Consider the following 11,298-nt stretch of genomic DNA (forward strand, 5'->3'; position numbering starts at 1 on the left):
TTGATAATTTAACGAAACAAAACAAAACAAAATATATTATATACTTACTTTACCGCTCCTTGTTCAGGTGAATGCCATGCTGAATCGTTCGGCAATTTGGAACGATTATCGAGGTCAAAATCACGATTTGTTCATCACTCAGCCGACCGAGATGAATTTCTTAACAGGTAAATAAATAAGTTGTAGGTTATGTATGTTTGTCTTACCAATTAATTGATGATGATGATGATGAACATTGATAACAATAATAATAATAATTGAAATACGTTCAGATGCTGATAGATCAAACGCATGTCTCACTTATGAAGAAAATCCGAAAAATATTAATGAACCACCACCGCCGGCCGCACTGTGACCGATGACCACCGACCAACCAGTGATGATGATGCGAGCGGCTTCAACATTATCTTCGAGCCCTTTGTAACTGGCCTTTGGCAAATATTCTTAATCTTTTCCTCTCTTCTCTTATCTCTTTTTAATATCTCTCTACCTATCTATTTATTTTATCTCTCTATCTCAACAATCATCACCATCAACTCTAACTTGCGCTACATTTTGTTTGTCATTTATCCAATTCGAATTGACGAAAAGCAATATATACATTATACACAATATATTTTCATCCATTCATATATATATATATATGTATATTCGTCATTTATTTTTTACTTTTCTTATGCATGCCAGTTTATCCAGTGAAATGACGAAAATTTCTATAAAAAAATGGCTACATTTTTTTTTGTATTTTTTAACCATCACCAAGAGAAATATATGTGTAGCCGCCAGTGGATGAATAAAGTTTTCAAAATGTCCAAATAAATATAAATATAAATATATATATATGTATATGTATTACACACGCGTATAGTATAATGATAAGAGTCGCAGTAGTGGTCGTAATGCGAGGTCAAGTAATAGAGAAAGTAATATGATGATGATGATGATGATGAATGGATAGACATAAGAAATAAATATTAGAAGAATACCGTACGTAATTGGGTATGGAAAATAAACAGCATGCGTTGTGTCATTGTGTTCGTCATTCAGCAGAGCAAATCGAAGCAGCTGGCTAGCTGGTTTGGCTGGTCAGTCAAAAAATTATTCTTCAGTCAAAGTTTCGTCCGAAGAATCGCTGTGGCATGCACATTTTGCACGGCAAGCTTTGCACGGCATCGCGAATATTGCCAACGATTCCGCATTGACCAAGTGCAGCAAATGCGTCATCGACTGCTTTGTTTGGTTTTTCATGCGGTTCACGTTATAGCAGCATCTGTGCTGTTCGTTTTCGCTGGCCGCCTGTTGCCCGTTACCCACTCCACTACAACTCGGTCCTCCCAACTGCAAATCCAATGGGTCCGTGAGCGTATACTTCGACATCTTCTCTTCCAACTGCCGCAACTCCTCATTAAATTCCTTGTCGTCATCGCTGTTATACTCAATCGATGATACATCACTGTTGTTGTCCTCTGTTTCTTCTTGTTCATTTTCATTCTGTTCAGTTTCTTCTTCATCAAAATCACCGTTCTCTTCTGAAATAAACAGATTCGAATAATAAAATACTGAAACAACAGCAACATGCATCATCAGTTGGCTCACGAGATTCGCATATATTCTTCAATAAAGTCAAAACAACCATATAGCAAGTGTACAAATCTTGCTTGGAAGTAATACAGTTGTTACGCCACATGCACAATCGTTCCGGCATTTCATCGATCGGTGGCAGCGGCTTACCAGCCATAATTTCGCAGCACGCAGACAAGCAAATGCTGAAAATTCCAGATCGACTGGAGCCATACAAGCTCACAGCAACCACTGAACTGCGATTCTGTTTTTGAAGCAGAAAATAACGTCGAACCTGGAGCACAAATTTAACAAATCCGTCCACATCAGTCAGCTCACTCCTGAAAACAAATAAATTAAACAATTATTTGAACAAAAAATAAAAAAAAAAGATAAAGAAAGCAGACGAAAATTTTCAATCAAAACTTCTTACTTGTCCTGCCATCCGTCAAAATGCAAGCATTTGAAACTGTAACTGTGATTTGGCTGAAACGAAAGAACAAAATCAAAAAAAAAAAAGAAAAAGCTGAAACGAGTTTGCGATTTTCATCATTTCAACTCACATCCCGAAGTTCTTCCATAACAATAGTGCTCTCGGTCCAAGCACCGAAATTTTCCTTGCTTGAAATTGAAATCGAAAATTGAGCTGTCTTCAATTTGGCATTTTCTCTTGGCATAAAATTTTTCGCGTTGCACTTAAAAACAAAATCAAATAAAAAAAAACAACTTTTGTGTGCAAAGTTCAATTAAAATATTTTATATTATTACATCTCGGCTGTCGAAAATCATACAGAGCAGTTCAATTTTGTTTTCGAATAGCATACACCAAAAACTCGAGACCGCAGGTTTTGTAGGAATCTGAGCTATGTAAAAGACCGGACCGTATTCGCACAGTTTCTGAACAAAAAAATCAAAGAAAATTTTTTTCGCATCAAATAAAAAAAACAGAAAGTAACACGACGTCCCGCTACTTACTCCAATCAAAGAAGCGTTGACGTAGTCTTGTTTGGGCGTCACCACCAGAATGCGACTGTCGTCGTCTAAAAAATAGACAAATAAAAGAAGAATGATATCTGAAATTAACAATTCGAATTTTCTTCTCACATGGCAACATAGTCGAATTTCGATTCATCGATGTGAATTTCTTCGCCTCAGAAATGACGTGTTTTTGGGCTTCCTCGTTGCACTTGCGCTGAACTTCCTGCAAATGCAAATGCAAATAATAATAATAATAATGATAATCGAATGCCCAAAAACAAAAATAGTCGAACATATTTAATAAAGCGAAATAAAGAAAAAAAAAATTTTTCTGAGCTTCCACATACCTGCCATTCCAAATCCAATTTGGTCATGCCGTTCGACGTCACAGTTTCCAACGAGCCCACCAATTCCTTGAGATTTTCCAAGTAGATTTTCAGCTTGTCCAAGTCAAGTTTCGGCTTCAACGTGGCCGTTCTTTCCACACCCTTGCAGCACAATTTTTGCTTCAACACTTCAAAACTGCAAACCTTTTCACCAGCTCGACGTTGTTGCTGAAGCGATTTCAAAGACAAACTGCCACGTCTCGTATTCTTCATTTCCACATCCGAAGTCCACCTCCCTGAACATTGTTTTTTTTTACAGAAAAAAAGTATGAAATGTATAAAAAAAAATAATTTTGCATCAAATTCGTATAATAAAGTTATTAACAATATGAATAAGAAGCACAGCTAACTGCTGTCACCTGTAATTGACTCGTGTTCACTAGCCGTTGACTCACCATCACCGGTTGTTCCGAACTCAGTTTCGGTATTGGTCATCGTACCAAAGCCTCTTCCTAATAAAACTGAACAACAGCACAAATATACACACACACACAGAAAAGTAGTGGTCATGTGTGTATAAATTAAATTAATTCATTGCACACTTACCATCGTCATCAACTAACAGAGGCATGTCTGAACGAAGACAATCCGTTATGTTAATACAACAGGGGGTATCTTAAAAATAAAAAAACACAAACATGCTTTATTAATCAACGGAATAATGATGATGTTGTTCAACTGCTCTACCGTCGGCTTTGATGTTCTTGTAACCGCAAGTGGCCCCGATTTCAAGTTGCTCGATTCTCCTGAGCGATTCATTCAGCAGAAAGTGAAGCCGCGCGTAAAATCGTTCACCTTCATCAACTTTGGATTCCATCGTTTTTATCGACTTGCAACATTCAACCATCGATTTGAAACGTCTAGTAATGCTGAAATAAATAAATAAATAAATAAATAAATAAACAAGAGAAAAAAAAGAAAACAACAAAACAAACAAATACCTTTCGTTGCAACGAAGAGCGTGCTCTTTGATCGGTTTGAAATTGCGTTCCAAAGATGTAATTTGTTTAAAAATTTTCTCGTGCGTAGCGAAACTGCTCTTCAAAAACTGACAAACGCCGTTGTATTTGGCCAATTCCTTATCGAAAAATCTTCCCTGAAAAAGAACAATTCAAAAAATGAAAATTCAACAACGCTGAGCAGGGAAGAGAAAGTTGTTTTACGTGGAATTCAATTTCGTCCAACATGTTCAACTTTTGAACAGGGTCCTCAGTTGCCATAGCTTTGCGCACTCCTCTCATCACACTCATGCGCTTGAAAAATATTGAAAAAGCGGTAGTCCGCAGTTCATTCATCTCACGTCCAACTTCTGTACTGCCTGAAAAGAAAAATTCTTTTTTTCTTGTAAAAATCTTCTCAAGATACAGACATGCACAGCAACAATTGTATTGTTCGCTTTGGTGTAAACAACAATAATAATTAATAAATTCACACACACATACATGGATCGTACAAATCTGCGAAAATTGTCTCTGCTACACAATCCATCGATTTCTGCAACGTTTCCAGAACAAGCATTACCGATTTGTGGGCATTCGACAACTGATCGCCAGTCTCTTCGGCCTGTCGAAAAACATCTTGACATTTTGCCACCATTTTCTCTGTGCCGTTGAAATAATTGATAACCACTTTGAAATTGGATTTTCTCTGAAAACCGATGCAAATTTACACCAGGAAATGTAAACAACATCATCTTTATACTTGATGCTTTTTTATATTTCCACGAAAATCTTTCAGCCGTTTGACCACGTCGATAAGTTTCGTTCTAGCCGACAAACGCACGGAGTGCAAATCTGCACAATTTAAAAATTTACAATTACCACCTTTTGTGCAAATGCATAAATTTCAACAAAAAAAATTACGGTTCAAAATTCCATCGAGACGTTCGACAAATTGGGGATTCGCTTTCAAAAGGTTCGACCAGTATGCAATATCGTCCGGAACCTTGCGATCCACGTACATGTACACTTGCTCCAACTGGGTACTGCGCAACAGTGATCTACAAAAAGAGACAAAGCAAAATATTATTATGTAAAAATTTTGCATATGTCAACAAAAGTGATGATCAGTGATTGGATCCGTGTCACGGATCAAAATCATCATCACACACACACACACACACACTCACTTGAATTGCCGATTGAGTTCATCGTGATGCATTATATATGGCTGAAGAGCTAGCGCTCGAATATTTCTTAAAAGAAATTCAATTCAAAATTGAAAAAAAAAAGAAAAACAGAAAATATTGTTCACCTGAAAACCGAAGCAACTCTTTGAACATACATGGTGCTGTTGTTAGTATTAATTTCAGTCGTCTGCTGCTGTTCAAACAACGACATTGGTCCAACCGCCAACACCGCTATCAAATATCATCACAAAACAGAATTATAATTATATCAGTCATTTCAATCAGTCAAATCCAATTACCCATGCATGGATTAAGTTCTACGCGAGCGATCTCCTTTTCGGATATACCATAATAACGTGTCGACGACAATCTGCAATTGAAATTCAAATTTTATCAATTTAAAACGCACATTAAACATAAATAAATTTTCTCCTTTTCACAACCAACAAAAATACATACTTCCGATCAACCACTCTGAGCAGGCGATCGGTGATGAGCAGAAATTGTTCCGGCAGTTGCGCAAATTTACTTTCTATTCCGCTCAGACCCTCCTTCGCCAAACGCAGTCGAGCAATAACTTCGTCACGACGTCCCTCCTTGAAAGCGACGTTGCTCAAGCTCAGATGCAAAAGTGCCGTAAAGTAAGTTCTCTTCAAGTCGATCAACTGTCGCAAGATCTATATGCAAAATAAAAAAAACACAATAAACCGAATAATGAGATACACACCCATGATCAATTGATCAGTGTAAAAATGTAAATATGGAAACTTACCGTCACTTCATTCGCAGGAACAGCTTCCACAGTTTGCATCGCGTCTAACGAAGTATCGCATGCATTGTAATCCTGAATTACCTGCATGACGAATTCGGAGATGTATTTTTCGTCGATTCCATCCAACATCGACCTCTCGACCATACATTCCTGGGCCTGCGCCTGAAAAATTGAGCAAACACCAATTAACCACAGAAAAAACAACGCATCGAAATGAAATTAAATCACAGAAAGAAATACAATAGTAATAATAATAATAATAAAACCCGTTATTCTTACAAGCATAAATTTATATCGGAAAGAAATAACTGGAGCCGAAAAGTCATTGTTATAACGCGCCATTTCAGAATGCTTTCCTCGCAACTGCTCTAAGATTCCACTCGCAAATTGAAAAAATGTTGCAGCCAATTGCATATCCTTAAAAAAAATCAAATCAAACATTTCAAACTCATCACATATCAGCAAAATAAAGCCCAATAAAATAAAATATACCATAGACGTCGCACGATTAAGACGAGCAGCTAAAAATGAATATGAAGAAGCGACGTTGTGCAAAACGCTCGCCATCTCAAAGTCTATTTGATTAATCGCAGGAGATGGACCGTTGCGGAACGAGTCAATCCTGAAAATGGAAAAAATTATAAGCATCGCACAAAATAAAAAAATTTTTTTTCAACATTTCAATGTGCTTCATCAGAAGAACGGTCGTGATGATACCTACCAAGAAAACAATAAATTTTGACGTTCTTTTTCGCTAATCGAATTCAACTTATCTTTCAAAAACATCAGCCGAATATAATAAGCTGCATTTTGTCTTATTTCCCTTAATGTACTTTGCACCACAATCTACAAAAACAAATATATATATATATACATGTGAATTTAATCTACACAATTTCCTCACGCACATCTGTCGTCACATTTAATTTTAAAAAAATCTTTTTTTTATTAAGACAATACAAAAAGAATGTATTATTAATATTTTTAAATACAACAGATAAAGTTAAAATTGATGTTGTAAATGTTCTACTGAAGAAAAAAAAAACCATCTCAACATTAAATTCAGCTAAATGATAAATTAACACCTACTTCCATATTACAGTGTACAGCAATTACAGTATCAGCAGATATTTTACATTAAATGATAGTAGAAAAACAAATACCATTTCACTAAAATCTCATCCAAATAACAAACTTTGAAAAAAAATTTTCACCACTGTTACTGTGGCGGTTGTATATGACAATCTGTAAACTATGCAACGTAATTTCAAACATATTCAAATAAGCTTGAAAAATTGTCGCACATTTAATAATTTTTACGTCTGTAATCTTGTATCAAAATTGAAATTAAAATAAACACGGAATATTCGCTTTTAAAATTAATTATTAATTTATACAGAAAACAAATTTATTATCAAAAGATTGCGACAATCCACATTTCGTAACTACTAATGTGGCAAAATTTCCTCAAACAAAACATCATATTAGTAATAATTACAGGAAATATAATTCATTAATTAAAAACTAAACACCTGACCTAGCTTGATTAAAAATTAAAAAAAAAAGGAATTTTTCAAAAAATTCAAATATGAGAAGTTTGTCACTCACACTTGTCCCTGCGTCACATGTGTCAGAAATCAACATGTTCTCTATATGCTCATCAATGTCAGCTTGGAACGAACTGGACATTAGCTGAAAGAAATAGTTGAAAATTAAAAACAAATTCAAAATTGTCGATAAAAAGCATTATTACGGATTTCATATTAGCAGTGGTGCGGTTAGAATTTTTACAAGTTCTCGCCCTTATAGCTGCAAATGGAACCCGGTAAAGGGGCTGATAGTCGTCTGGAAAAGAGCGCGGTCGGATTTCCATAAGTTTCAATCGGCTGTGAATTGACTGTTCGATATTCAGTTCCATTTTTTTTCAATCAAAAACTAAATGGAACAATACGTGAAAATAAACAAAAAAAATTAATAAAGTACGTTTGTAAATGCGAACGCTGCAAGCAAACGGGCAAGCAAGCAAGCAGCGTGCGTGTACAGCACCACGACCGGCGCTGAGTGAAGAGAGTATTTTTGAACTCAACCGCAACTTCTTTTCCCTTTTCACCCCTCAAATCACCACCACCAAAACGACAGCCAACTACAACCCCGTACAATAAGAAGGAGCTGAAAAACAATGCGACGTCATTACAGTACGAAATAAGTAGGCATCTGAATTTTAGCTAATAGATTGAACAATGCAACCACCTGCAAATCATTAGTTTAAATTTAACAAAAGAAAATTTCAAAACACGTCATCAACACGGAATAGCAAAAAAAATAATATTAAATAACTAGAAAAGCAACAACAAAGGGCATGTTTTACAGATTGAGTTGAATTTAACAGAGGAATAATTTAATCAGAGAATTTTCGAAAAAAATATGTTCATAAATTTCAAATTTCACCTATCAATTGAGTGAAAATTAAAAATTGGAAAAATTCACTCCCGTCCATTTGTGCGATGTGCTCGATAATTTTTGTATTTGTTATTTTCGTTTTTAACGTCGACATTCAACACCCGGAAGTTTTATTGATATTGTTATTATTATTAACTTTTGTCGTTGTCATTCGCTTTCAAAAGAAGAAAAAATTGCTCAAAATATGGTAAAAAATTTTTGAAAAATGTTTCATTTTGTACAACGAAAATCAATAACGACGGAGAAAACAAAAACAAAGCAAGAATGTGCAATGGAAAAAAACTGCTCGTATTCAGCTTCAACGGCCCGGTGTGAAATGAAAATCAAGCTTCATTTTCGTTAAAATGTTGTTCAAATTTTACAAAATTTTAAAATTTAATGTTAAAAATAAAATTGAATAAAATCAGCCGAGGGTTTACTGAAAGAACAAGTGCTCAAAACGCAACATCGTTGAGAGAAAAATAAAACAATTGCTGAACAAGAGCCGTCGTCGTTTGGTGTTCGGCAACGTGGTATGGTTTTTTTTAACAACTGAAGCTGCGCAAATTGAACAACAATTGAAGAGAAGCACAACTACAAAAATAAGCACGCAGTCGACCGACCGATGTTTAAATTACTACAATGAGTTTTGTTTGTGGAGAAATTTTTCAAATCACTACCGTATTACGACAATTTTACAAACTTCAAATTAATGAATGGTGGAATTTTTTACAGTAGATTTTTTTTCACTTCAAACTAAACATAATTTTTTCAATTTACCAACTGACTAACAGGAAAAGTGCAAAAAAAGAATCTGTTCGCTAAGGGCAAAGGGAATTTGTGTTTTTTCCAACTTACTTTTTAGAAGCGGTTGAAGTTGAAGAATTTATATATAAAACAGCGTTTGGATGAATAGCAGCGAAGTGTGTGTGTCGAAAACAACTAGAATAATACGATTCAGTCGCGAACTGAAGCTTAAAACAGACAAACAGACAGACCGACCGACCGAGAAGATAAGAATCGAGAAAAGCCGGATACGTTGGCGATTTTATACTTGACGTTCGATTGTTATTGGCTTTCCGGTTTGATTGGTCAATAGCGTTCCAATGTACGACTGAAACTGATGAGAAAAATTCTTTTTTATTTTTACCGGCCTCCACGGATCATCAGTTGATAATTTGTTAAATTTCTAATGGTTGCAATGATTCATTTTTCAAACTTTTTTTTTCAAACGTCAGCATTGCAATTTTAAAATTTCCATTAAAACAACTCAATATTTCGACTGAATTTTTATAAATATGTTGTTGCTTTTTTTTTTCTTCAATCAAACATACAAACTAATACTATCAGAAAAAGAATGTCAAGAATGAAAACAGAATGGCGCGAACGAATTCGATTCGGCGGCGAAAAATAATCCACCTCGCAGGTGGGAAATTCAAATTCGTCGTCACTTGACCTGAATTTGGTGGAAAATGAAAAGAAAACGATAAATCGTAGTATTTGAGCTCGTCGTTTCCACGCGGCGATTTTTCCAACGCAAATTGTACACAAGTACGAGTTGACGACGGTTGAACAAAGCTGTTGCTCAACTGTGGACATCAATCATACGAACATACACAACAATCAATACTGTGGGGGTGGGGTGAAAAGCGAAAAAAAAAGAAAATAAAGCGGATGAGTTGTTTTTTCAAAATTGTTTTATGCAAATTCGATTGAAATGTTCGCCTACTACTACTGTTGTTGTTGTTGTTGCAATTTGGTTTTTTCAAGCTGGTTCGTCGAGTTCAGTGGTCTGGTGAAAATGACGAGTTCATCGTTTTCGATGGATTGAATTGAGAATTTTGAAGTTAAATTTTAATTCAAAAAAAAAAAATTTTTTTGTTAAAAAAAGAATGAGATTGAATATTTTCATCAGATAAAAATGCAATTTGCACGAAATGGCAATTGTTGTTGTTGTTTCGTTGTACTGAACGCGTTCAGCTTTAGTTTAGCAGTTGTTTTTGATCAATCAATCAACACAACTTTTTCCACTTGCCATTTCCAACAACCGTCCATCTTATCCTTATTATTATTTTATTCAAATTGAATAAAATTTTTCATCCACAACAACGAACGGTTGTTCGTCGTTGAATTCTGGTTATTGTTTCAATTTGAAAAAATAAACAATCCTACTGTAGAACAAGTGAAAATTGCGAAATGGATATGTTGGGCTGACTTTTCGGCCGACGAAGAGAAAAATGGAAGAAGAAAGAAAAAGAATAAAAACCGGTTTTCCAATTTGTCGATAATCTTCGACGCGGCTGAAATTTCGGTTGGGATGGAAAAGGGGAGAAAAAATTTTTTTTGCATTTTAATTGAAGAAAGTAAAAATTTGTATGGGAAACTTCCGGCAACTTTCTGGTTGGAAGAAAAAAAAAGAAAGCATTTTCCCCTTTTCTTCCCAACAGTTGAAACTTACAAATTTCAAATATATGAAAAGAAAAAAAGAAACACACAAATATACACACACGCGCACAGAAATGCGTGTGATGAAATAGAATATTGTGCGCTGTTTCTTTTTTATTTTTTACAATTGTAAGTAAAATTTGTTACGATGGTGAAAAATTGGTAAATAGTTTTTCACTTTCGCTGGGCCAACATTTCTTTGACAAGATTGAAAAATACCGGCCAAAACCCGCTATCTTGGTTCGAATGAGATGGTAATTTATGCGGAAATGCAGAAAGCGTTGGCGCTAGAGTTGAGCGCCGGCGTTGGCGCTGGGCATGAGCGCTGGAGTTGGGGCTGGGGCTGGCCGATGGCGTTGTCGCTGGGGCTGGCCGATGGCGTTGGCGCTGGGCTTGAGCGCTGGAGTTGGGGCTGGGGCAGGACGATTTGAATGTCGCTCTCCGTCTTTGATAGAATTTTTTGAGGCCGAGCATCGCAGACTGTTGCCTCAAGAGGGGTGAAATACTATGAAAGCGCGGGATCTTTATTATCATTTCCAGCCAGCCGTCGCTGTTGGTTTATGGACTATTCTCTCTACTAATTCGCCTGA

The 11,298-nt window shown here is 35.7% G+C and overlaps 3 protein-coding genes across 3 annotated transcripts; all 3 read right to left on the bottom strand.

Annotated features, from left to right (window-relative positions):
• Positions 1–1,098: 1,098 nt before the first annotated feature.
• Tsp_05600 (protein-tyrosine phosphatase) lies at positions 1,099–7,742 on the bottom strand. The gene is made up of 27 exons (XM_003371905.1): positions 7,578–7,742; positions 7,433–7,516; positions 7,357–7,365; positions 6,609–6,670; positions 6,317–6,446; positions 6,134–6,241; positions 5,825–5,986; positions 5,512–5,729; positions 5,352–5,422; positions 5,208–5,283; positions 5,053–5,118; positions 4,787–4,923; positions 4,626–4,717; positions 4,367–4,571; positions 4,088–4,242; positions 3,866–4,020; positions 3,612–3,793; positions 3,471–3,539; positions 3,275–3,376; positions 2,886–3,160; positions 2,673–2,761; positions 2,536–2,600; positions 2,387–2,457; positions 2,124–2,255; positions 1,994–2,046; positions 1,561–1,901; positions 1,099–1,529 (listed from the first exon to the last, which is right to left on the bottom strand). Exons 1-27 carry the CDS (start codon positions 7,740–7,742, stop codon positions 1,099–1,101), a joined length of 3,705 nt encoding a protein of 1,234 aa, XP_003371953.1.
• Positions 7,743–9,009: 1,267 nt separating this feature from the next.
• On the bottom strand, positions 9,010–9,862 carry Tsp_05599 (hypothetical protein). The gene is made up of 4 exons (XM_003371906.1): positions 9,652–9,862; positions 9,262–9,377; positions 9,122–9,231; positions 9,010–9,019 (listed from the first exon to the last, which is right to left on the bottom strand). The coding sequence occupies exons 1-4, from the start codon at positions 9,860–9,862 to the stop codon at positions 9,010–9,012; spliced, it is 447 nt and encodes a 148-aa protein (XP_003371954.1).
• A 1,020-nt stretch (positions 9,863–10,882) lies between these two features.
• Tsp_05598 (putative breakpoint cluster region protein) lies at positions 10,883–11,182 on the bottom strand. Its single transcript, XM_003371907.1, has one exon. The coding sequence runs from the start codon at positions 11,180–11,182 to the stop codon at positions 10,883–10,885; it is 300 nt and encodes a 99-aa protein (XP_003371955.1).
• Positions 11,183–11,298: the final 116 nt, after the last annotated feature.

This window comes from Trichinella spiralis (genome assembly GCF_000181795.1).
Source record: "Trichinella spiralis strain ISS 195 chromosome Unknown Scfld9, whole genome shotgun sequence".
Lineage (NCBI taxonomy): Eukaryota > Metazoa > Nematoda > Enoplea > Trichinellida > Trichinellidae > Trichinella > Trichinella spiralis.

Bases quoted from the DNA above. Each gene is read 5' to 3' on its own strand.
- Tsp_05600 (XM_003371905.1), bottom strand. From the start codon at position 7,742: ATGGAACTGAATATCGAACAGTCAATTCACAGCCGATTGAAACTTATG. The intron at 3,377-3,470 runs GTAAGTGTGCAA...CAGTTTTATTAG, and splicing joins TCTGTTAGTTGATGACGATG to GAAGAGGCTTTGGTACGATG. The intron at 3,161-3,274 runs GTTAGCTGTGCT...AACAATGTTCAG, and splicing joins GTCAATTACAGGTGACAGCA to GGAGGTGGACTTCGGATGTG.
- Tsp_05598 (XM_003371907.1), bottom strand. From the start codon at position 11,182: ATGCTCGGCCTCAAAAAATTCTATCAAAGACGGAGAGCGACATTCAAA.
- Tsp_05599 (XM_003371906.1), bottom strand. From the start codon at position 9,862: ATGTCCACAGTTGAGCAACAGCTTTGTTCAACCGTCGTCAACTCGTAC. The intron at 9,378-9,651 runs GTTCGCGCCATT...CATCAGTTTCAG, and splicing joins TTCGCCGCCGAATCGAATTC to TCGTACATTGGAACGCTATT. The intron at 9,232-9,261 runs GTCTGTCTGTTT...TTTAAGCTTCAG, and splicing joins CTTATCTTCTCGGTCGGTCG to TTCGCGACTGAATCGTATTA.